Below are 24,863 nucleotides of genomic sequence, written 5' to 3'. Positions count from 1 at the left end.
GGTGGGGGGGGGAGGTGGTTGGGGAGGAGAACATGTGGGGAAGAGGTTCAGTGGGTGGGAGGAGGGGGCCCCGGGATGGGGAGGGGAGATGGGCAGAAGGAGGAGAGAGCAGGGCAGTGATGGGGGAGAGGGAGGGGGGATGGAGAGAGTTTTGGGGGAGCAGGGAAGGGAAGTGGGGGAGAGAGTTTGCGGGGGACAGGGGAGGGGAGTGGGGGAGAGAGTTTGCGGGGGACAGGGGAGGGGAGTGGGGGAGAGAGTTTGGGGGACAGAGGGAGGAGAGTGGGGGAGTGAGTTTGGGGGACAGGGGGAGGGCAGTGGGTCAGAGAGTTTGGGGGGACAGAGGGAGGGGAGTGGGGGAGAGAGTTTGATGGAGGTGCGGGGGGGAATTGGGGAGAGAGTTTGGGGGGACGGGAGTGGGGGAGAGAGTTTGATGAGGGGGGACAGAGGGAAGGGAGTGGGGGAGAGAGTTGGGAGGGGAGTGGGGGAGAGAGTTTGGGGGAGACGGGGGGAGTGGGGGAGAGAGCTTGGGGGGAGGGAAGTGGGGGAGAGAGTTTGGGGGGACAGGGGAGTGGGGGAGAGAGTTTGATGAGGGGAGACAGAGGGAAGGGAGTGGGGGAGAGAGTTTGGGGGGAGTGGGGGAGAGGGTTTTGGGGGAGTGGGGGAGAGAGTTTGGGGGGAGGAGAGTGGGGGAGAAAGTTTTGGGGGGAGGGGAGTGGGGGAGAGAGTTTTGGGGGGAGGGGAGTGGGGAGAGAGTTTGGGGGGGATGAGGGGAGGTGGGTTACAGGGAGCACAATGGGATAAAGATAACTGAGATTTCCTCGTGATGGTGAGTGTGATCCTACCTCAGTCCAAGAGTTTAAATATTCCAGCGTTATTGTCTTATTGCCATGAAGAGTTTAGTCCGGGAAGTGTGTGCCCTGTGGGGGACATGATGCTGTTTGGCATGGGACAGTCCGAGGTCTTACACAGACAGACCGGGAATCCCGGGGTGATGGAATGGAATCGTCCCAATGTGTGGGGTCCCGCGGAGCTCTCTCCGAGTCTGCACTCAGTCACTGAGTAACAAACTCACAATGCAGCACGCCCACTGTTCCTGATCTGAGCCCAAACATTGTTCAGGGACAGGAGTGGATTGCTGGGGACTGAGTACAGGCTGTGCGCGCGGCAATGGGACGCCCCTGGGGCCAGTTTATATCAGCGTGGCTGAGTGTTTGCAGCCTTGTGCTGTGTGCTGGGGTGGTTATAACAGCCGCACAGTCACTGCTCGCGTCACCGCCCTGTGGCTCGGAGCCAGTTTGAGCGTGGCTGTGTTTACCCCTCAGACTGAACGTTAAACTGAGGTCCCCCACTCACTCTGAGAGACATCTCACGTCTCGATATAAACGCCGGTCTGTCAATTTCTCTCACCCTCCCTGTCTTTATCTCCCACTCACTCATTCTCTCTCTCTCTCTCCCTCCTTTCTCCTCTTTCTTTTTTACTCCCCTCTCTGGGTGGGATTTTCCAGCCGCGCTCACCCCCAGACTGGAAAATCCCACCTGAGGCCAACGGACCTTAGGCCTGTTGCGTGTCGCGCGCGCAACCGTCCCCGTGGCGGGCGGGAGAATTCCACCGTGTGTGTGTCTTCCTCCATCTCACATTTCAAACCTTCCCGTTGTCAGATTTGCCATCTACCCGAGGCTGTCGCTCACTCACTCATTCACGCTATCCTCTCCACCCGCCCCTCTCTCTCACTTGCACCCACCCCTCACTTGCTGCTCTCTCTCTCTCCCCACCCCTCTCTCTCACTCACACACACATACCCACAAGCACACGCACATGGACACCCACACACACACAGACACACATGCACACCCACCCCCACACACACCCACCCACACGCATGTCCTGATTTCTCTGTCACGCTCCCTACCCTCTCTCTCGCTCTCACTCTCCCTACCCTCTCTCTCTCGCTCTCACTCTCCCTACCCTCTCTCTCTCGCTCTCACTCTCCCTACCCTCTCTCTCTCGCTCTCACTCTCCCTACCCTCTCTCTCTCGCTCTCACTCTCCCTGCCCTCTCTCTCTCGCTCTCACTCTCCCTGCCCTCTCTCTCTCGCTCTCACTCTCCCTGCCCTCTCTCTCTCGCTCTCACTCTCCCTGCCCTCTCTCTCTCTCGCTCTCACTCTCCCTGCCCTCTCTCTCTCGCTCTCACTCTCCCTGCCCTCTCACTCCCTGCCCTCTCTCTCTCGCTCTCACTCTCCCTGCCCTCTCTCTCTCGCTCTCACTCTCCCTGCCCTCTCTCTCTCGCTCTCACTCTCCCTGCCCTCTCTCTCTCGCTCTCACTCTCCCTGCCCTCTCTCGCTCTCACTCTCCCCGCCCTCTCTCTCTCTCGCTGTACCCCCCTTCCCCTCGCTCCCCCCTCTTTGCGTAGCTGCTTTCCGATGTTAACCGTCTTGAAGAATATTTGCACTGGAGATTGTTGGATCGTGTGTACAGACTGATCTGAAAATCCTGATGATGTGAGTGTACTTTGGCTTTTTGGGCCATGGGCAGTGTATTTGTGTCAAGCTCCGGTGAGTATGCTGTAAATATATTGTAAATAAGTGAATGGTTGCACTGGTGTGTGGGTGTGTGGGGCCGTTAGCCTAAACAGGAGATGTCACCCATTGCAAACTGCCCTTAAAGACCTTTGGCCGGGAGAGGCAGTGACTCTCCCCGGGGATTGTGTGTGTCAGGGGTTCTAAACCCCAAAACCGTTTCCTCGTAAACCATCCTCCGAAACCGCTCTCTGCCCCTCCTGGAATTTCCCCAACTTCCTCTTCCCTCCTACAGGAGATGCCTCCGACTGGCCTGTTACCCCCCCTCCCCACCACCTTTGTTCACAGAACCCCTAGTGTGTGTCCCCCCCCAACGCCGTCCCACCTCCCTCAACCAGCCCTAGATCTGCCTCTCTTCTTCCCCCCCCCCCCCCCCCCCCCGTGAATATCACATTGCCCCATCCCGAATCTGTGCTTTGTTGCATTCTAACCTCTGGGTCAGAAGGTTCTGGGCTTGAGGGTGACTCCAGCTCACACTGCCAGCGCGGTACTGAGGGAATGCTGGACTGTCGGAGGTGCCGTCTCTCGGATGAGACTGGCTGCTCTCTCGGGGCGGGGGGGGATGCCAAAGACCCCACGGCTGCTGTCTCAGGGCTGGGGGCATGTCTTCCCCAGTCTCCTGGAGCCAATCGTTTCCCCGGAACAGACACCCTCGGCCACAGCCTGATTGCTGTTTGTGGGAGTTTGCTGTGAGGAACAGGAGGAGGCCATTCAGCCCCTCTGGCCTGTTCCGCCATTCAGTTAAATCCCGATTGATTCCATTTCCCAGTCTTTGTTCCACGTCCCCCGACTCAGCAAAATCCTCACTCCTGAAAACTCCAGTTATCCCCCACACTCCGCAACCTCTTGGGGAAGAACTTTCCAAATATCCGGTCCCTTTGGTGATGTTCTTCTGATCTGATGGTCATTGAGAGGTTTGGCAATGGGAAGGGTCCCAATGATCCCAGCTTTGGTGCAGGGCTTTGCTGGAGTTCCAGTTCACAGATTCTCAACCCCACTCCCATCGCTCCGATGCTATCCTCTCCTCTCCAGTCGAGCTGACTTTTTTCTCTTTTTTTGGTCTTCATTGCTGCTTTTCCTGAAGCCGTATTGCTGCCCCTTTGAGAATTGGCCGTCATTTCAGAGCAGCCGAGGCCACAGGGCTGAGTCCCAGGGAGAGTCTTCCCAGGGAGAGTCTTCCCAGGGAGAGTCTTCCCAGGGAGAGTCTTCCCAGGGAGAGTCTTCCCAGGGAGAGGCCAGTGCAGAACCGCGAATTTGGGCAGCACACCGTCCTAACCAGGAGGAGGTTGTACCACTGGTCATGTCCCTGCTCTTTCTCCACGGGGGAGGCGATAGCCTAGTGGTATTACCGCTAGACTATTAATCCAGAAACTCAGCTAATGTTCTGGGGACCCGGGTTCGAATCCCGCCACGGCAGATGGTGGAATTTGAATTCAATTAAAAATATCTAGAATCTACTGATGACCCATTGTCGGAAAAACCCATCTGGGTCACTAATGTCCTTTAGGGAAGGAAATCTGCCGTCCTTACCCGGTCTGGCCTACGTGAGACTCCAGAGCCACAGCAATGTGGTTGACTCCCAACTGCCCTCCAAGGGCAATTAGGGATGGGCAATAAATGCTGGCCCAGCCAGCGACGCCCATGTCCCATGAATGAATAAAGAAATGTCTCCATTTCAAGTTTTTTTTTCCAATTCTTTTTTGAAAGTTATTATTGAATCTGCTTCCGCCGCCCTTTTCAGATCGGGCTTCCATATCGTGTTGTGTAAAAGCCACTGCTTATCGCTGCTCTGATTTATTTCCCAATTGTCTTTGATCTCTGTCCCTCTCGTTACCAACCCTCCAGCCACTGGAGGCGCTCTCTTCCCATTCACTCTATAAAAACCCTCCATAATTTTGACCATTTCTATGCAATTTATCCTTGACCTTCTCCTGCTCCGGGGAGAACAATCCCAGCTTCTCCAGTCTCTCCACATTGACTGAAGCCTCTCATGCCTGCTCCCTGATGGCCTCCTCTGTGGCCTCTCCTAGGCACGGTGGCACAGTGGTTAGCACTGCTGCCTCACAGCACCAGGGACCCGGGTTCGATTCCCAGCCTCGGCTCACTGTCTGTATGGAGTTTCTCCCCGTGTCTGTGTGGGTTTCCTCCGGGTGCTCCGGTTTCCGCCCACACTCCAAAAGATGTGCAGGTTAGGTGGGTTGGCCATGATAAATTGCCCCTTGGTGTCCAAAGATGTGTAGGTTAGGGGGATTGGCCATGCTAAATTGCCCCTTAGTGTCCAAAGATGCGCAGGTTAGTGGATTGGCCATGCTAAATTGCCCCTTAGTGTCCAAAGATGCGCAGGTTAGTGGATTGGCCATGGTAAATTGCCCCTTGGTGTCCAAAGATGTGTAGGTTTGGTGGATTGGCCATGTTAAATTGCCCCTTAGTGTCCGAAGATGTGTAGGTTAGGGGGATTGGCCATGGTAAATTGCCCCTTAGTGTCCAAAGATGCGCAGGTTAGTGGATTGGCCATGCTAAATTGCCCCTTAGTGTCCAAAGATGCGCAGGTTAGTGGATTGGCCATGGTAAATTGCCCCTTGGTGTCCAAAGATGTGTAGGTTTGGTGGATTGGCCATGTTAAATTGCCCCTTAGTGTCCAAAGATGTGCAGGTTAGTGGATTGGCCATGGTAAATTGCCCCTTGGTGTCTAAAGATGTGTAGGTTTGGTGGATTGGCCATGTTAAATTGCCCCTTAGTGTCCAAAGATGTGCAGGTTAGTGGATTGGCCATGGAGGTTAGTGGATTGGCCATGGTAAATTGCCCCTTGGTGTCCAAAGATGTGTAGGTTTGGTGGATTGGCCATGCTAAATTGCCTTTTAGTGTCCAAAGATGTGTAAATCAGGTTAGGGGGATTAGCTGGGTTAATACGTGGGATTACGAGGTGAGCCTAGGTAAGAGTCAGTGCAGACTCGATGGGCCAAATGGCCTCCTTCTACACTGTAGGGATTCTATGATGATTCTAAGACCACAACATCCTTCCTGGAGTGTGGGGTCTGGAATTGGACTGAGGGCCCCAGCTCAGCCCTGACCAGTGATTTATAAATATCAGTAAAACCTTCCCTAGCTTCTGTACTTTAACCCCCGTTTAATAATTTCAAGTATCCCGTTGCCTTTTTACGAACCTCCTTGGTTTTTAACTTGTCACCTTCAGAGTTTTATCGAGGTCCCAACAGTTCATCTCCCGCACAAAGTGAATCTTTGAGATTAACTAATAACTAAATATTTACATTTAAAGCTTCACTTATGGGGGAGAGGGTGCCTGTTGGGGAAATTGGAGGGAATGTCTTAAGTTGAAGTTTATTTATTAGTCCCAAGTAAGGCTGACATTAACACTGCAATGAAGTTACTGTGAAATCCCCCTGGTCGCCACACTCCGGCGCCTGTTCGGGTCAATCCACCTAACCAGCAGGTCTTTCGGACTGTGGGAGGAAACCAGAGCACCCGGAGGAAACCCACGCAGACACGGGGAGAACGTGCAAACTCCACACAGACAGTGACCCAAGTCTGGTCACAGTGGGGGGGGGGGGGCTTTGGGAAGGGTTGATGGGCTGGAAGGGGTGAGGGTTAGTTTTCTCACTCGCCCCTACCCCAGTGGACAGTGGTGATGTCCCAGAACACCAATGAGCCGGAGATAATTGATGGTAAGACTGGCCGAGGGTGCGTTAATTTTGAGTCTGAACCCACACACACGCAGTGAATGTCGTTACTTGTGGCAGAGTTTGAGCAGAGACCAAAGAAAAGGAACGCTGAACTCTGGCAAGGCTCTCCTGTTGAGGCTACCGGCATCCGCCACTGGGTCACTGAAACTGCCCTCAGTCGGAGCCAAGTGTTAACGCGATGTTTTTGCACAGTTAGTTGTGTAGGATCAGGGACCGTTCCCCTGTGTGTCCAACATCAAGATGCTGCTGAATCTGAAACTTTGCCTGTTACAAATGTAGCCAAATAAAATAAACTTTGTCTTTGTTGCCTGACTTGTATTTATTCCTTCCTAATGCTCTTCACACACAGACCCACACTCACACACACCCCCCACACACACAGACCCACACTCACACACACCCACACTGACACACTCACACACAGACCCACACATCCCCACACACACACACACAGACCCACACTCACATCCCCCCCACATACACACACACACCCACACACAGTCCCACAGACATCCACACACACAGACCCACACCCCCCCACACACACACACCCACAGACACCCACTCACACACACACACACACAACAGACCCACACACCCTCCCACACACACACACAGACCCACTCACACACACCCCTCCACACACACAGACACCCACGGACCCACACACTCACACACCCACCCACACAGACATCCACAGACTCACACACACATCTTGATTTCTTCCCTCTCCCACAAAGAGGGTCCGCACTGTCAGAGGGTCAGTGCTTAGGGAGTGCCGCACTGTCAGAGGGTCAGTATTGAGGGAGTGCCGCACTGTTAGAGGGTCAGTACTGAGGGAGTGCCGCATTGTCAGAGGGTCAGTACTGAGGGAGTGCCGCACTGTCAGAGGGTCAGTACTGAGGGAGTGCCGCACTGTCAGAGGGTCAGTGCTGAGGGAGTGCCGCACTGTCAGAGGGTCAGTATTGAGGGAGTGCCGCACTGTCAGAGGGTCAGTGCTGAGGGAGTGCCGCACTGTCAGAGGGTCAGTACTGAGGGAGTGCCGCATTGTCAGAGGGTCAGTACTGAGGGAGTGCCGCACTGTCAGAGGGTCAGTACTGAGGGAGTGCCGCACTGTCAGAGGGTCAGTGCTGAGGGAGTGCCGCACTGTCAGAGGGTCAGTATTGAGGGAGTGCCGCACTGTCAGAGGGTCAGTGCTGAGGGAGTGCCGCACTGTCAGAGGGTCAGTACTGAGGGAGTGCCGCACTGTCAGAGGGTCAGTACTGAGGGAGTGCCGCACTGTCAGAGGGTCAGTACTGAGGGAGTGCCGCACTGTCAGAGGGTCAGTACTGAGGGAGGGCCGCACTGTCAGAGGGTCAGTGCTTAGGGAGTGCTGCACTGTCAGAGGGTCAGTGCTGAGGGAGTGCTGCATTGTCAGAGGGTCAGTACGGGGGAGTGCTGCACTGTCCATGGCTCAGTACTGAGGGTCTGCCGCACTGTCAGAGGGTCAGTACTGAGGTAGTGCCGCTCTGTCAGAGGATCAGTACAGAGGGAGTGCCGCACTGTCAGAGGGTCAGTACTGAGGGAGCACTGCACTGTCAGAGGGTCAGTACTGAGGTAGTGCCGCACTGTCAGAGGGTCAGTGCTGAGGGTCTGCCGCACTGTCAGAGGGTCAGTACTGATGGAGCACTGCACTGTCAGAGGGTCAGTACTGAGGTAGTGCCGCTCTGTCAGAGGGTCAGTACTGAGGGAGTGCTGCACTCTCAGAGGGTCAGTACTGAGGGAGTGCCGCACTGTCAGAGGGTCAGTACTGAGGGAGTGCCGCACTGCCAGAGGGTCAGTACTGAGGGAGTGCCGCACTACCAGAGGGTCAGTACTGAGGGAGTGCCGCACTGTCAGAGGGTCAGTACTGAGGGAGTGCCGCACTGTCAGAGGGTCAGTACTGAGGGAGTGCCGCACTGTCAGAGGGTCAGTACTGAGGGAGTACCACACTGTCAGAGGGTTAGTACTGAGGGAGTGCCGCACTGTCAGAGGGTCAGTGCTGAGGGAGTACCACACTGTCAGAGGCACCAGTTTGAAGAACAAAAGCAGAAAACGATACATTAGAAAACAGTCACAAAGATAACGGTCTCTGGATTGTTACCGTGAGAGGATTGGCATCGAATCACAGAATCACACAGTGCAGAAGAGGCCCTTTGGCCCATCGAGTCTGCACTGCTACACAAAAACCCCTGAACTCCTACCTAATCCCATTTACCAGCACTTGGCCCAGAGCCCTGAATGTTATGAGTAAAGTATGGCTTACATTAACACTGCAATGAAGTTACTACGAAATTGCCCTAGTCGCCACATTGCAGCGCCTGTTCGGGTCAATGAACCTAACCAACAGACTGTGGGAGGAAACCGGAGCACCCGGAGGAAACCCACGCAGACACGGGGAGAACGTACAAACTCCGCAGACAGTCACCTGAGGCTGGAATCGAACCTGGGTCCCTGGCGCTGTGACCACTGCGCCACACTGCCACCCACGATATGCCAAGTGCTCATCCAGGTACTTTTTAAAGGATGTGAGACAATCCGCTTCTACCACCCTCCCAGGCAGCGCTTTCCAGGCACTTACTGCCCCCTCTGTGTAAAACACTTGCCTCTTACGCGTCATTGGGTAAATAAGATCTGAGAGTTGGCTCAAAGGATGGAATGGGAGGGATGGGTTTTGGTTTATGGGACATTGGCACTAGTCCTGGGGAAAGAGGGTGCTGTAACGTTGGAACGGCCATCACCTGACCCATGCTGGGACCAATCATAGATCATAGATACCCTACAGTGCAGAAAGAGGCCATTTGGCCCATCGAGTCTGCACCGACCACAATCCCACCCAGGCCCTATCCTATCCCTACATATTTATCCACTAATCCCTCTAACCTACACATCTCAGGACACTAAGGAGCAATTTTAGCATGGCCAATCAACCTAACCCACACATCTTTGGACTGTGGGAGGAAACCGGAGCACCCGGAGGAAACCCATGCAGACACGAAGAGAATGTGCAAACTCCACACAGACAGTGACCCAAGCCGGGAATCGAACCCGGGTCCCTGGAGCTGTGCTACCACTGTGCTACCGTGCCACCCAATGTTCTAGCGAGTCGTATAACTGGAGGGATAGAGAGAGCTTTAAACTAAATAGTGGGGGGAGGGGAGTCACAAGAGGGGCGATGTGGTAAATTAAAGAGAAAGGACAAGGTAATAGAGACATCAGTAAGGGTAACCAGAGTATGACAGGATGGGTCCGGGTGTATTAGGTCAAGTGCACTAGCAGATAAGGGCAGAATTCTCAAGAATTGTAAAGAGACAGGATTAAAGGCCCTATCTGAATATCCATAGAATCCCTACAGTGCAGAAGGAGGCCATTCAGCCCATCGGGTTAGCACTGCCTCTCCAAAAGTACATCTTACCCAGGTCCACCCCCCGCCCTATCCCTGTAACCCTGTGCACTTACCGTGGCCAATCCACCTAGCTCTAATAAAAAAGGGCTGAGAAGATATGGGAACCGGTGGGGAGGTGGATTTGAGACAAGGGAGAGATCAGCCATGATCTGATTGAATGAAGAGCTGAATTTGCCTACTTCTGCTCCTAATTCCTGCGTTCCTATGTGTTCATCTTTGGACACTAAGGGGCAATTTAGCATGACCAATCCATCAATATGCACAGCATTCCTAACAATCTGGGCAAATTTTTTTATTTGTTCGTGGGACATTGGTGTCACTGGCTGTCCAGCATTTATTGCCCATCCCTTGTCACCCTTGAACTGAATAGTTTGCTCGGCCAATTCAGAGGGCAATTAAGAATCAACCACATTGCTGTGGCTCTGGAGTCACATGTAAGTTTTAAGTTTATTTATTAGTGTCACAAGGAGGCTTACATTAACATTGCAATGAAGTTACTGTGAAAATCCCCTGTAGGCCAGACTGGGTAAGGATGGTAGATTTCCTTTCCTAAAGAAACATTAGTGACCCAGATGGGTCTTTCCGACAATCGACAATGGGTCATCAGTAGATTCTTAATTCCAGATATTTTTATTGAATTCAAATTCCACCATCTGCAGTGGCGGGATTGGAACCCGAGCCTCCAGAACATTAGCTGAGTTTCTGGATTAATAGTCTAGCGATAATTCCACTGGGCAATCGCCTCCCTGAATTGATAGCACAAATAGAAACAAGTGTGTATGACTTGATAATTTCAGAGATATGGTTGCAAGGTGACCAAGGCTGGGACCTAAATATTCAAGGGTATTTTGGAAGGACAGGAAGTTACCTCTTCAATTAAGGATGGCATTAGTAGTGAGAGATTAGCTTAATAAAGAAGCAATTGTGATCATAACATGATAGAATTTCACATTCAGTTTGAGGGTGAGATGTGTGGGTCTAGGACTAGTGTCTAGTGTCAGAAACCTCAATAAACATAATTATAATGTTTGAAGATAGAGTTGGCAAAAGTGAACTGGGAAATTAAGTTAAGGGGTGGACTGGTAGAGGACATTTGATGACATATTTCACACGTAATCCAGTGAGAATGAAAGACTACAAGAGAAGGCTGCGCCAACAACTAAAGGAATTAAAGATAGTATCAAACTGAAAGAACCAATGTACGATTCTCCGAAGATTAATGGTTGGTCAGAAGGTTAGACGGATTTTAGAAACTATCTAAGGATGACTTAAACATAAAGTAAGATTATTAGAGTGTGAAGAAAAGCTAGCTAGGAATATAAAAAGAGTCGGAGTTTCTACAAATATTTTAAAAAGGAAAAAAGTAGCTAAAGTGAGTTTTGATCGCTTAGGGAATGAATCTACAGAATTCGTAACGGTTTCCTTGGAAAGGTGGAGCAGATACTTTGCATCTGTCTTCACGTTAGAAGACACAAAAATATCCCAAGAATATTTGAAAAGAGGTAAGAGGGAGGGAGGAACTTAAAACAATCTCAATTTCTGGAAAGAGATATTAGTAAAATCTTTAAAACCAAATCTCTGGATCTGATGGTTTGTATCTGTAGGTTTTTAATGAAATGGCTGCAAGTATAGCAGATGTTTGGTTGTAATTTTCCAAAATTGCCTACATTCTGGAAAGGTCCCAGCAGATTGGAAAATCACAGATGCAACGCCTCTATCCAAGACAGAAGGTAAACAGAAACCAGGAAAAGAGAGGCCAGTTAGCCTAACATCTCTCGTTGGGAAAACGCTTGAATCCATTATTAAAGAAGGAGTAGCGGGACATTTAGAAAATCAGAACACAATCAGGCAGAGTCGACATGGTTTCGTGAAAGGGCAATTGTGTCTGACTAATAATTCGAGGCTATTTTGGGAAGTAACAAGCAAGGTGGATAAAGGGGAGCCTGTAGATGTGGTGCATCTGGATTTCGAAAAGGCATCGGATAAGGTCCCACATCAAAGTTTACTTCACAAAATAAGAGGTCATAGTGTAGGGGGCAACACATTAGCATGGATGGAGGGTTGGGTTAACCAACAGGAGCTAGAGTAAGGATATATGGATCTTTTTCAGGTTTGCTAGTGGTAAACTGTGGAGTGCCACATGGATCAGTGCTGGGTCTTCAACTATTTACAAATTATTTCAATGATTTGGATGAAGGGACTGATGAATAGTTGTTCAATTTGCTAAGGATGCAAAATAGCTCGGAAAGCCATCTGTGTAGCGAGCATGAAGAGTGTGCAAATGAGAGAGGTTCAATACTTTGGAATATTAAGATTATGAATTTTTAAAGCTAATTCCAACACCCGAGTCCTCAGAGGACCAAATCAACCCAACTGAGTAGCCTGGGACTATACTCATTGGAATTCAGAAGAATGAGGGGAAATCTTATAGAAACATAAGATTATGAAGGGAATAGATAAGATAGAAGCAGGGAAGTTGTTTCCACTGGTGGGTGAAACTAGAACTAGGGGCATGGCCTCAAAATAAGGGGAAGCAGATTTAGACCTGAGTTGAGGAGGAACTTCTTCACACAAAGGGTTGTGAATCTGTGGAATTCCCTGCCCAGTGAAGCAGTTGAGGCTACCTCATTGAATGTTTTTAAGGCAAGGATAGATAAATTTTTGAACAGTAAAGGAATTAAGGGTTATGGTGAGCGGGCGGGTAAGTGGAGCTGAGTCCACAAAAAGATCAGCCATGATTTTATTGAATGGCGGAGCAGGCTCGAGGGGTCAGATGGCCCACTCCTGCTCCTAGTTCTTATGTTCTAAATTAATCATCCCACTACCCTGTCGTATTTGGGGGTGGCACGATGGTTGGCACTGCTGCCTCACAGCGCCAGGGACCTGGGTTCGATTCCCGGTTTGGGTCACTGTGTGTGTGGAGTTTGCGCGTTCTCCCCGTGTCCGCGTGGGTTTCCTCCGGGTGCTCTGGTTTCCTCCCACAGTCCAAAAGACGTGCTGGTTAGGGTGCATTGACCCGAACAGGAGTGTGGCGACTTGGGGATTTTCACAGCAACTTCATTGCAGTGTTAATGTAAGCCTTACTTGTGATGCTAATAAATAAACTTTAAATTGCAATCTCATTGTGTGCTGCAATGATTTATTTGGCATTTTGCAGAATAGATGCAATGATTGAGTGTGATTGGGCTATTGCACATTCCTGTAATTTTGGGGGTGAATTTGGTTGGGCTGAATGAATGAGTGGCCTTATCTCCCTGCAGACTGGACTTTGATCTCGAATGCAAACACAGGGCAATGCAGGCAGCAGGGGAATATTGCACCGAGTGCGGGGGGAGATGCTGAACCCTCCGCCGCCAGCCCGCTCCCTTCCCCGGCCTCAATCGCTGCAATCCGGGGCTGCATCCAGCCTGCAAGCCGGGACCTTTTGCAAACCCATTTGCAGTCCCGGGACAGAAGTCCCTGTCCCTAGCAACCGCCGCCGGGGGGGGGGGCGCGGGTCCCTAGCAACCGCCGCCGGGGGGGGCCGCGGGTCCCTAGCAACCGCCGCCGGGGCGGGTCTAGGTCCCTGGCAACGGTGCAGGGGGGGGTCACGTGCGGCGGGGCAGTCGGCGGCTGCGCGCTGGCTGGGTGCGGAGCGGGGTCTGGGAGCCAAGATGGAGCTTTCGGCGGTGGGAGAGCGGGTGTTCGCGGCCGAGTCGATCATCAAGCGGCGGGTCCGCAAGGTAGGATGCACCGAGAGCAATGCAGGAAAAGCCGCCGGGTGCATGCAGCCGCCGGCCCCGCTAACCTTTCCCTTTTGCATTTCTGACAGGGCCGCATCGAGTATCTGGTGAAGTGGAAAGGATGGGCTATCAAGTAAGTGCTGGGCCAAGGGAGGGAGAGAAAATGCAAAATAAAAGGAAATATGCGGGATTTGCAAAGGTGCAATAATGAAATCCTTTCTTCCTTTAGGTATAGCACTTGGGAACCAGAGGAGAACATCTTGGATGCCCGTTTAATCGCAGCTTTCGAGCAGAGGTACAGGCGGAGGAATATATATATATATATATTTTGCTCTCTTGCTGCCCCCATTTTGGATTTATTTATTTTTTTATATTATAAAGAACATCTTGCCTCTGCCATGCATAAAGCAAATTGTGCATTCCCCTCTTTTTTCCTTTTGCATTTCTTGCAGAGAGAGGGAGAGGGAGCTTTACGGCCCGAAGAAGCGAGGCCCCAAACCCAAAACCTTCCTGCTGAAAGTGAGTCTTTGCTATTTTTAAAAAAAATCAAAATGTGTTGTTTTTTTTTTGTGTGTCTGTGCTTGCAAAGTGACGCAAGAAAGCACACTGTGTTCTCATGGCCCAGTTTGCAGGTTTTTTTTACAATCATTCTGTTTGCATTTTGCAGATTCCTATACATTTACAAATTCATAATTCCTGTTGATTCTGTCTTGCTTTGCCTATTGTTTACCAAAAAGGCACCTTGCCATTTTGCAGCATAGCTTGGTCTTGTAAATTGCCCAAAATGTGGGAGGTGATATTTTGTGTCTCTTGCTTGCAATTTTAAAATGAATGTGCATTCATGTCCCAAATCTTCAGGATCACCGGATTCCTCTTTACAGCCACTGCGGTGCTTTTTGTGAAGTGTAGTCATTGTTGTAATGTTGGAAACAGCAGCCAATTTGCCCACAGCAAACTCCCAGAAACATCATTCCGCTAATGACCCAATATTCACCTTCCAAACCCATGATCGCTACCATCTAGAAGGACAGTCCATATGCCACCATCTGCACTTTCCCCTCCCAAGTCCCACACCGTCCTGACTTGAAAATACATCCATGATGTGGAGATGCCGGCGTTGGATTGGGGTGGACACGGTAAAAAGTCTCTCAACACCAGGTTTATTTGGAATCACGAGCTTTCGGAGTGCTGCTCCTTCATCAGGACTCAGCTAATGAAGGGGCAGCGCTCTGAAAGCTCGTGACACTAAATGAACCTGGTGGACTTTAACCTGGTGTTGTGAGACTTCTTACTGTGGAAATATATCGGCCGTTCCTTCACTGTCGCTGGGTCAAAATCCTGGAACTCCCTCCCTAACAGCACGGTGGGTGTACCTACACCACAGGGAATGCAGTGATTCAAGAAGGCAGCTCACCACCACCTCCTCGAGGGGCAGTTGGGGATGGGCAATAAATGCTGGGTCCAGTCTCACAAGCAAATATAAAAGTGTTTCTGTGAGGCTGATGGAGGTGATCCAGCTTATCCAGGACACCGGGGAGAATGCCCAGCTTTTTCAAAACCCTGGGGTCTTTCACATTTTCCCAAGGAATTCCAGCTTTTGCGCATCCTCGCTTTTAGTTGCCCCATTGTTGGAGTTCACTCATAGAATCCCTACAGTGCAGAGGCCATTTAGCCCATCAAGCCTGCACCCACCCAGGCCCTAACCCCCACAAACCCATATATTTACCCAGCTAATCTCCCGACACTAATGGACAATTTAGCATGGCCAATCCACCTAACCAGCACATCATTGTTCTGTGGGTGGAAACCGGAGCACCCGGAGGAAACCCACACAGACACTGGGAGAATGTTCAGACTCCGCACGACAGTGACCCAAGCCGGGAATCAAAACCCGGGTCCCTGGCGCTGTGAGGCAGCAGTGCTAACCACTGTGCCGCCCAACTCCTGTAGTTGTTTGGGTCCTAAGCTCTGGAATTCCCTCCCTTTATTGTTCTTGCGTCTCCTCCTTTTAAGATGCTGTTGATAAAAAATCAATTTGTAATTGAATTTTTTGGCTACCTGTCCTAATCTCTCCATATGTGGCTTAAAATCAAATTTTGCTTTATAATGATGCTATGAAGCACCTTGGGGTATTTATTACAGTGGAGATGTTATATAAGTGCAAGTTGTTTGTTTTTAATAAGGCAGAAAAGAGCAGGAACTGGATGTCCTCTCCAATATTTACCCCAAAACCAACACCACCAAAGCAGCTTAGCTGGTCGTTGTCACGTTAAGGGCATTTAAATGGTCATTGGATAAACATATGGATGATATTGGAATAGTGTAGGTTAGATGGGCTTTAGATTGGTTTCACTGGTCGGCGCAACATGGAGGGCCGAAGGGCCTGTACTGCGCTGTAATGTTCTATGTTCTATTGCTGTTTGTGGGATCTTGTTGTGCACAAATTGGCTGCTGCGTTTCCTACATCTGAACAGTGAGTGAGTACACTTCACAAAGTGCTTTGTTGGCTGTAAAGCCCATTGGGACGTCCTGTGGCCAGGGAAGAAGCTCTGGAAATGCAAGTTTTTTTTTGTGTGTGGGAATGCAGCAAGCTCCCACAGGCTCGGTGTTGTTTGGGGGATAAGGTATGACCTTGCTGTCCAACCAACATGGATTCTGCCCTCGAGTCCTGGAGTGAAACTTAAACAACCCCCTGATTGAGAGGTGAGAGAGGGGACCCCAACCCGAACCCCTCCACTGAGTCACAACGGGTACCCTCTGACTTTGAGCTCAAAGGCAGGGGGTGGATTCTGATCCAAATCCCTGTAGCCCCCCAAACTCAGTATAAAGAATTTAATGGACTATCAGCAACCACAGACAGCGGAACAGTCTAGAACGTATAACTGTGAGATATCGTTGTTAAACAAAGTAGAGAATTGGCATCATATGATCAGGATGAAATGTTGATTGTTGCGAATGGGGTTTGGTGTGGTTGTGATCTTGGTTTCTTGTAGCACTTGCCGTCTCGAATCAGATTTTGAAAGTATTTTTTCTGTTTGTTGTCCCCTTCACTGCACCCCCATAGTGAGAGGCAGCTTTCCCCCAGTGACCAGCCTGTTCTGGGAGAAATGTTCTTTTTTTTAATCTTGGGACATGGGTGTCGCTGGCTGGGCCCAGCATTTATTGCCCATCCCTAATTGCCCCTTGAGAAGGTGGTGATGAGCTGCTGCCTTGAACCACTGCAATTAGGTGGCTCAGCGGTTAGCGCTGCTGCCTCACAGCGCCAGGTACCCGGGTTCAATTCTTGGCTTGGGTCACTGTCTGTGTGGAGTTTGCATGTTCTTCCCGTGTCTGCGTGGGTTTCCTCCCACAGTCCGAAGACGTGCTGGTTAGGGCGCATTGGCCGAGTTAAATTCTCCCTCGGTGTACCCGAACAGGCGCCGGAGTGTGGCGACTTGGGGATTTTCACAGTAGCTTCATTGCAGTGTGTAAGCCTACTTGTGACATTAATAAATTTTTTAAAAAAGAACTCTACTTTGTCCGTGTGGAGTCTGCACGTTTCCCTCGTGTCTGCGTGGGTTTCCTCCGGGTGCTCCGGTTTCCTCCCACACTCCAAAGATGTGCAGGTTAGGTGGATTGGCCGTGCTAAATTGCCCCTTAGTGTCCTGAGATGTGCAGGTTAGATGGGTTAGCCATGGTAAATGTGTGGGGTTATGGGGATAGGGCAGGGGGAGAGGACCTGGATAAGATGCTCTGTCAGAGAGTTGGTGCAGACTCGATGGGCCGATTGGCACCCTCCTGCACTGTAGGGATTCTATGAAGTTTTTGTGGTGTAAATACTCCCCCGGTGCTGTTGAGAGAGTTCCAGAACTTTGACTCCCTGATCGTGATTCCTTGTGGATTGATGCAGTGCACACCTAACAATGCCGCTTTTAGCTATTGTGTTCCCACCACCTGTCACTGAACCGCGCTCAGACTCGAGCCACAGATAATCTTCAGGGGCAAGCTAAGATGGGAAAGTTAGAATTGTTGAGTTGCATCACTCTGGATTTTCGCCCCCTCGGTTTGAGGTTGAGATTTTGAGAGAGAGGTTATCAGCACTGATATTTTCCAGGGCTGGGGGAGACTGACTGAATTAGTGGAGCAGTGATTAGATACATCATTGAATAATCAGACACATGAACTCTTTTCCATGTTTCTGGTGTATTGCATATTTCACACAACTAATCCCTGCTATTTCTCACCAGATATATAAATTTGAGGGAGGTTTGCCAATTGGGATTTGAATCAATGATAGATTTTCTGATCGAGAGGAATTGGCTGTTGGGTTCCTTTATCCCTTGTCTTGAAACTGCTCTGCCCAAGTCCAGTTGTTGACTAAGGTAACCTTTCATCTGTTTCCATAGCTAGCAATTCCCAGAACAGGTCGCTGGTCTGTTATAGTTTGAGGGGGCGCCATTCCACATCAAGTGTGGCTGACCAGGAATCTATCCCGTTCTTACTGCCACCCAATGGCATGTTTGGAAGGATTTGCGGGTTGACACCCAACCTCTGGATCACGTTATGAATGCACCTTCCTTGGACATCAAGTCCTGGGTTGGGACTCGAACCCGCAGCTTCTGGCTCAGAGGCAGGGACAGTCACCCACTGCGTTACGGGACCTCACTAACTGCTGTGTTGTAACTGCTGTCTGCCTCTCTCTGTCCCCCAGGCCCGTGCCCAGGCTGAAGCTCTGCGGATTGGAGAGATGCACTTCTCTGTGAAGCCTGGATCCGGATCAGCAGCCAAGATTCCCAGCAGCCTCGCTGCCTACAAGCTGAAGAAGAACATCCGTCATTGCTATCGCACTTCCAAGCGGAACCTGACGCGTGCGGACCCCCAGCCGGGTCTGAGCGGCCAGAGCCGGACACAGCTCCCCCTTCCCGAAACCGTCCGGATCATCAACCGCAAGGTGGAGCCTCGGAAACACAAACGGAATCGCATCATCCTCAACCTGAAGGTGATTGACAAGAGCAGCAAGACGCTGGGCAAAGCCAAAATCCCTTCCCGTAACCGGGTGATCGGCAAGAGTAAGAAGTTCAGCGACAGTATTCTCCGCAGTCAGATTCGACACATGAAATTCAATAACTTTTCCGTCTATGATAAATCCTTCCGGACGGCGATCGGAGACGAGAGGAGGATGGAGAGCGACGCTGGCACCTCGCGCTCTGAGCCCAATATCCGCGGCCCTGTAATACACCCCGAACCCCTGCCCGCCCCTCCCTGCGCCCCCCGTTACGCCGGCGACCCGCTCCCCCCCAGCAGCGATTGGCAGCAGTTGGGGGGTGCGCGCGATGGCGGGGCCAAGATCCCCAGCGACTCTCCCAGCCCCACGGTGCCCGACTGGCGAGAGGCCGAGGCTCTCGATCTGTCGCTTCCTCCCGAATCCGCGGCTGGCAGGCGGTCGCCTCCTGGCGGCCCCGGCTCGGAGGCGGACGCGGAACACGACGTGTCCGACTGGCGGCCAGAGATGTCGCCTGCTCCAACGTGGTGGTGACTGACGTGACGACTAATCTCCTCACCGTCACCATCAAAGAGTTCTGCAATGCTGACAACTTTGTGAAATCTGCCGCTGTGAATAAGTAAGTCCGAAGGCCCCTGCCGGACCTCGGTCAGTCCAGCACTCCTGCCTCCAGCGCTCATTCCTTTAATAGGGTGGGAGCTTTGCCCCAATGGCTTTGACCCGGCCATTCTCCAGTGCCATCCTCCTGGACACAGGCTTCAGTCACTTTAAAGCTTGTGTCATTTCTCTCAAAGTTTCCTTTTCCTTTTATTTTTCTATCTCTCACTCTCTCCACATTCCCTCGCCTACCTCCCTCTCTCGTGTGCCCCCTCTCACCTGTCTCCCCCCTCTCACCTGTCTCCCCCTCTCACCTGTCTCCCCTCTCACCTGTCTCCCCCTCTCACCTGTCTCCCCCTCTCACCCTGTCTCCCCCTCTCTCCTGTCTCCCCCTCTCTCCTGTCTCCCCCTCTCTCCTGTCTCCCCCTCTCTCCTGTCTCCCCCTCTCTCCTGTCTCCCCTCTCTCCTGTCTCCCCCTCTCTCCTGTCTCCCCCTCTCTCCTGTCTCCCCTCTCTCCTGTCTCCCCCTCTCTCCTGTCTCCCCCTCTCTCCTGTCTCCCCTCTCTCCTGTCTCCCCCTCTCTCCTGTCTCCCCCTCTCTCCTGTCTCCCCTCTCTCCTGTCTCCCCCTCTCTCCTGTCTCCCATAACCTCTCTCTCCTGTCTCCCATAACCTCTCTCTCCCTGTCTCCCATAACCTCTCTCTCCTGTCTCCCATAACCTCTCTCTCCTGTCTCCCATAACCTCTCTCTCCTGTCCTCCCATAACCTCTCTCTCCTGTCTCCATAACCTCTCTCTCCTGTCTCCCATAACCTCTCTCTCTGTCTCCCATAACCTCTCTCTCCTGTCTCCCATAACCTCTCTCTCCTGTCTCCCCATAACCTCTCTCTCCTGTCTCCCATAACCTCTCTCTCCTGTCTCCCATACCTCTCTCTCCTGTCTCCCATAACCTCTCTCTCCTGTCTCCCATAACCTCTCTCTCCTGTCTCCCATAACCTCTCTCTCCTGTCTCCCATAACCTCTCTCTCCTGTCTCCCATAACCTCTCTCTCCTGTCTCCCATAACCTCTCTCTCCTGTCTCCCATAACCTCTCTCTCCTGTCTCCCATAACCTCTCTCTCCTGTCTCCCATAACCTCTCTCTCCTGTCTCCCATACCTCTCTCTCCTGTCTCCCATAACCTCTCTCTCCTGTCTCCCATAACCTCTCTCTCCTGTCTCCCATAACCTCTCTCTCCTGTCTCCCATAACCTCTCTCCCTGTCTCCCATAACCTCTCTCTCCTGTCTCCCATAACCTCTCTCTCCTGTCTCCCATAACCTCTCTCTCCTGTCTCCCATAACCTCTCTCTCCTGTCTCCCATAACCTCTCTCTCCTGTCTCCCATAACCTCTCTCTCCTGTCTCCCATACCTCTCTCTCCTGTCTCCCATAACCTCTCTCTCCTGTCTCCCATAACCTCTCTCTCCTGTCTCCCATAACCTCTCTCTCCTGTCTCCCATAACCTCTCTCTCCTGTCTCCCATAACCTCTCTCTCCTGTCTCCCATAACCTCTCTCTCCTGTCTCCTCTCCCATAACCTCTCTCTCCTGTCTCCCATAACCTCTCTCTCCTGTCTCCCATAACCTCTCTCTCCTGTCTCCCATAACCTCTCTCTCCTGTCTCCCATAACCTCTCTCTCCTGTCTCCCATAACCTCTCTCTCCTGTCTCCCATAACCTCTCTCTCCTGTCTCCCATAACCTCTCTCTCCTGTCTCCCATAACCTCTCTCTCCTGTCTCCCATAACCTCTCTCTCCTGTCTCCCATAACCTCTCTCTCCTGTCTCCCATAACCTCTCTCTCCTGTCTCCATAACCTCTCTCTCCTGTCTCCCATAACCTCTCTCACCTGTCTCCCATAACCTCTCTCACCTGTCTCCCATAACCTCTCTCACCTGTCTCCCATAACCTCTCTCACCTGTCTCTCACCCTCTCTCACCTGTCTCTCATAACCTCTCTCACCTGTCTCTCATAACCTCTCTCACCTGTCTCTCATAACCTCTCTCACCTGTCTCTCATAACCTCTCTCACCTGTCTCTCATAACCTCTCTCACCTGTCTCTCATAACCTCTCTCACCTGTCTCTCATAACCTCTCTCACATGTCTCTCATAACCTCTCTCACCTGTCTCTCATAACCTCTCTCACCTGTCTCTCATAACCTCTCTCACCTGTCTCTCATAAGCCTCTCTCACCTGTCTCTCATAACCTCCTCTCACCTGTCCTCTCTCTTTTTCTCTCATGCCCCCTCTGGCCTCTCTCTCGTCTGCTTCCCTCTCTCGTGTGCCCCCTCTTGCCTACCACCCTCTCCCTCGTGTCCCCTCTCGCCTACCTCCCTCTCTTGTGCCCGCCCCCCTCCCTCCCTCTCACCTATCTCCCTCTTTCTGCCCTTTGCCCGCCCTACGCGGCTATTTCCCAGAGTGAATATGGAGGCAGGAATGTTGGCATGTTTATGTTTATCTATTTCCAGCTCTCGTGTGTATCGGCTGGGAGCTTTCATGACACTAGTTATCATTTAAACACAAAAAAAAAGCTTTGAGACAGAGAGCGAAACTGCGACTGCTGAGAATCGGAAACAGAATTGGCAATGCAGAGCTCGGATTTTGGGTCTTTCTGTTTATCTGGTTATTCAGCTTTGTCCGGTTTTATTTTTTGACACCTTTTTTATTTGAAGCAGACAACAGCCACTTTCCGGGGACGGGGCGAACCCACTGAACATCTCTGCAGAGCAGCTCACCTCAGCTGGCTAAAACCTTCCCGGCGACCTTTCTTTTTAAAAAAAAAAAGGTCGCAATAAACTTTTAATACAAATTAACTTTTTATTTTATGAGGAAAGAAAAAAGCTGAACGCACTTCTTAGTTAGGATTCTGTTTTAGTGCCGAGGGATAGCTGTGATTTAGACCCAGTCTGGTTTGGGAATTATAGATTCGGAAAGGATTGTTTTGTGTGTGTTTCCTTTGGCGGGGTGTGGGGGGGGGGGGGGGGGGGGTGGGGGGGAGAGCTGTCAGTGGGGAGGGGAGGGTGGGTCGGAGCTGTCAGTGTGGTGGGTGGGGGGTGGGGGGGGGGGGTCGGAGCTGTCAGTGGGGAGGGGACACCCAGTGGGACATGTCTCTCTCACTAAGTGTGAAATTAAGATCCCTCGACTGCTGGGGAAGTTGTTGGAGACTGACTCCCCGTCTCCGGCGCGTGGGTTATAGGACAGGACAGTCTTGTCTCGTGTCCGTCGTCCCCCCCCCCCAAGCGGGGCCACTTTCCTGATTCTGTTGCGTCTCCTCTGCTGGGGTTTTCCACAGAGAGTCAGATCCATGTGTAACGTTATGTGACGTGATGATGAACTGATATAGGAGAGGCTTGTCGCTGAACAGACCAGGCTGACATTTAAAGTTTGTCTTATTGCACAATATAAAGCTTATAGGAGATGGGTTTGGGAGGGGGGGTGGTGCGGGGGGAATGGAAATGGTTCACAGTTTGGTGGTAACAATCTATGCGCAGGTTCGGGAGCAGAGCTGATTGTTACCCCTTATTCTGATGATTCAACTGTTGGGTGTAAGAAGTGCTTTTAAAGCTGGTCCTTTATGCGGAGCCTGGGTGCTTGGTAAGGCTGGTGTGCGCCGGGTTGTCAGGTAGCCTGCCGGCTGTTTGGGACCGGATCGCACAGAGCTGGGGATGGCCAGAAAGCCAGGTCAACCCGCCTGCTGTAGGAAAGGAGTGAGGAAGAATGGAGCAACGGTTCCCCGTGTATATGACAGGCTGTGGGCGCCCTGTGTATTTTCTCCAGTAAGAGTTGAGATGGGACATTCTTGTTGATTGCGAGTGGCCGTAGCCTTGATTTGTTGCTCTCCTCCCTGCGCCTCTTGAGGGACCACATTGAGGGGGGGGGGTTTCTCTGGAAAGGGTTTATTTCACCTTCTGTTTTGGATTCTGTGCCTCAGGCTTATTTTGGGAACCAGGTTTAAAGAAACTGCTTGACTTGTGCCTTTGGGGCCTGACACGGCGATGCAGAATAAATTAATCTTCAAGCACCTGATACCTCGGGCGGAGTCCTGAGCTGTTGTACAATTCTCTGGCTCCCACAAACATGCGATTGTGGTGCTTGAGGGCAGGTTGCTGATGGGAACATGGAGGAGTTGGAGAGAGAAACTGGCAAGAGTTTTATTGAGGTAGCGACAGGAGCCTGGCTTTGGCCACACTCACTTAGTGCCATAATCTTAGTGCAGGGTTGGTCTCGGAGTCAAGGGGCACCCGGTCTCGAGGCTGCTTAACCTCCAATCTTTGGGACATCCAGGAGCCCTGGACGGAGGATGCTCCTCAGCTCCGACCCAATATTCCAGCTGAGTTGGAGGCCGTATGATATCGGCCAACACCGAGGCGATGGGCTGAATAGCCTCCTGCAGTGTTCTAATCTGTGAATGTCCTGTGCACTGGAATGTTGTTTTTGATGGGGGGGTTAATTGGAGAGCCGGGTTTGAACGGGAGTGCGGGATGTTCGGAGAGCTCGGAATGTCTGCAGGCTGCTCACACGGAGGGAGAATCGGAAAGGGGGATGTTGGAAGTGAAACATTAATCGCTGAGCTTCGATCGGGAAACAGTCCAGCAGCTGATTATTTGGGTCTGGCTGGCATCAAGATGAGACACTCCCGACTCCCCTGTCACCAACATCAGATCGTTGGAATGTTGAGTCTGTTTTGTCTGAGCAGGTGACAGTTTTGCCCACTCCAGATCCATTTATCAGAGTGGCAGAGATTATATTGATCCGTATCTTGCCATCTTTAATTGCCGACCGATTGTTTTAGATGATCGAGATTCTCAGTTGTCCCAGCTGCTGATCCAAGGCTTCCTCAAACATTCCATGTCGAGAGAGAGAGAGACCGGCCCTGTCTCAGTCTCGGTTCCAGTGGGACGGAACCCGCCCCCTGGGTGCCACCAGGAGACCCTGGAGTGGTGAGAATGGGGAAGAGGTGAATGCTGCATTGGGGAAGGGTGATGGGCGCTGTATCCATCTCCTGCACCCCGTCTGTCTCCCAAAGTGGGACAGGTTTGTTGCTGGGTATTTGTGACTCCGTTTGCCTTTCCGAAGATGGAAAGATTCCCCTTTTGGGAAATGGGAGCTGTTGCACAGTCGGTGATGTGATGTTCAGACTAATTGGTGTTGCACGAAGTCACGGATACCTAGGGCGGGATTTTCTGATTGCGCTCCATCCCAAAACCAGAAAACCCCACCAGAAGTCAACAGATGCATGGTCTGCCCACCCCCCAATTCCCGTGGCGGGTGGGATGGGAATATCCCCCCCCAACCCCCGGCCCCCAGAGTTTCCCAGTTGCTCTGATTTACGTGAAATTTTATCCAACTGTGTTTCCCCTGCCCCAGTCGAATGGGAACGTTGCCAAGTTCCACCCACCCCCTCCGGAAATGTGTTGATGTGTTATGTCAGTGACCAGTTTGTTGAATGGTTGCGAAGGCAGGTGGTAGAATGTTCTTTGGATGTGAACTGTGTAGAGATGCAGTTGGGTAAGGGGAGCATTCTGCCCAGTGCGTTGATGTTAATAGTTGATTTTTTTTTTGCAACAAAAATTATATATATATATAAATAGTGGTATGTTCGGTAGGGCCGATGTGTTTTAATTGTTTCTGGTTTGTGTCGCAAGGGCCACTTGATAACGAGTGCATGTTCTGGTTTAGCTGAGAAATATTTGACTTCTTTGTCATCTTCTTGCACTGGGGCCGTGCGGGAGGCTGGGGCTGAGTTTGGAGACATTTTTCTCCCCTTGGCCCCGTTTCCGTGGGCTTTGCAATGCAGCTTCTGGTTGGTACGGGCTTGTAACTGAGTGGAAAGGG

General features: G+C 51.4%; 1 protein-coding gene across 1 annotated transcript in view; it reads left to right on the top strand.

The window, feature by feature from the left end:
- The first annotated feature begins 13,304 nt into the window (after nt 1-13,304).
- The window catches only part of LOC144509506 (uncharacterized), a 91,426-nt gene continuing 79,867 nt past the window's right edge, over nt 13,305-24,863 (top strand). The window contains 6 exon segments of the mRNA XM_078238412.1: nt 13,305-13,423; nt 13,513-13,556; nt 13,653-13,718; nt 13,876-13,942; nt 18,114-18,912; nt 18,915-19,023. Of these exon segments, the coding sequence (XP_078094538.1) occupies nt 13,355-13,423; nt 13,513-13,556; nt 13,653-13,718; nt 13,876-13,942; nt 18,114-18,912; nt 18,915-19,023 (1,154 nt within the window). The 5' untranslated portion in view covers nt 13,305-13,354.

The sequence above is a fragment of the Mustelus asterias genome, chromosome 21 (assembly GCF_964213995.1).
Source record: "Mustelus asterias chromosome 21, sMusAst1.hap1.1, whole genome shotgun sequence".
NCBI lineage: Eukaryota > Metazoa > Chordata > Chondrichthyes > Carcharhiniformes > Triakidae > Mustelus > Mustelus asterias.
This window is presented reverse-complemented; position numbering and strand designations above follow the sequence as displayed.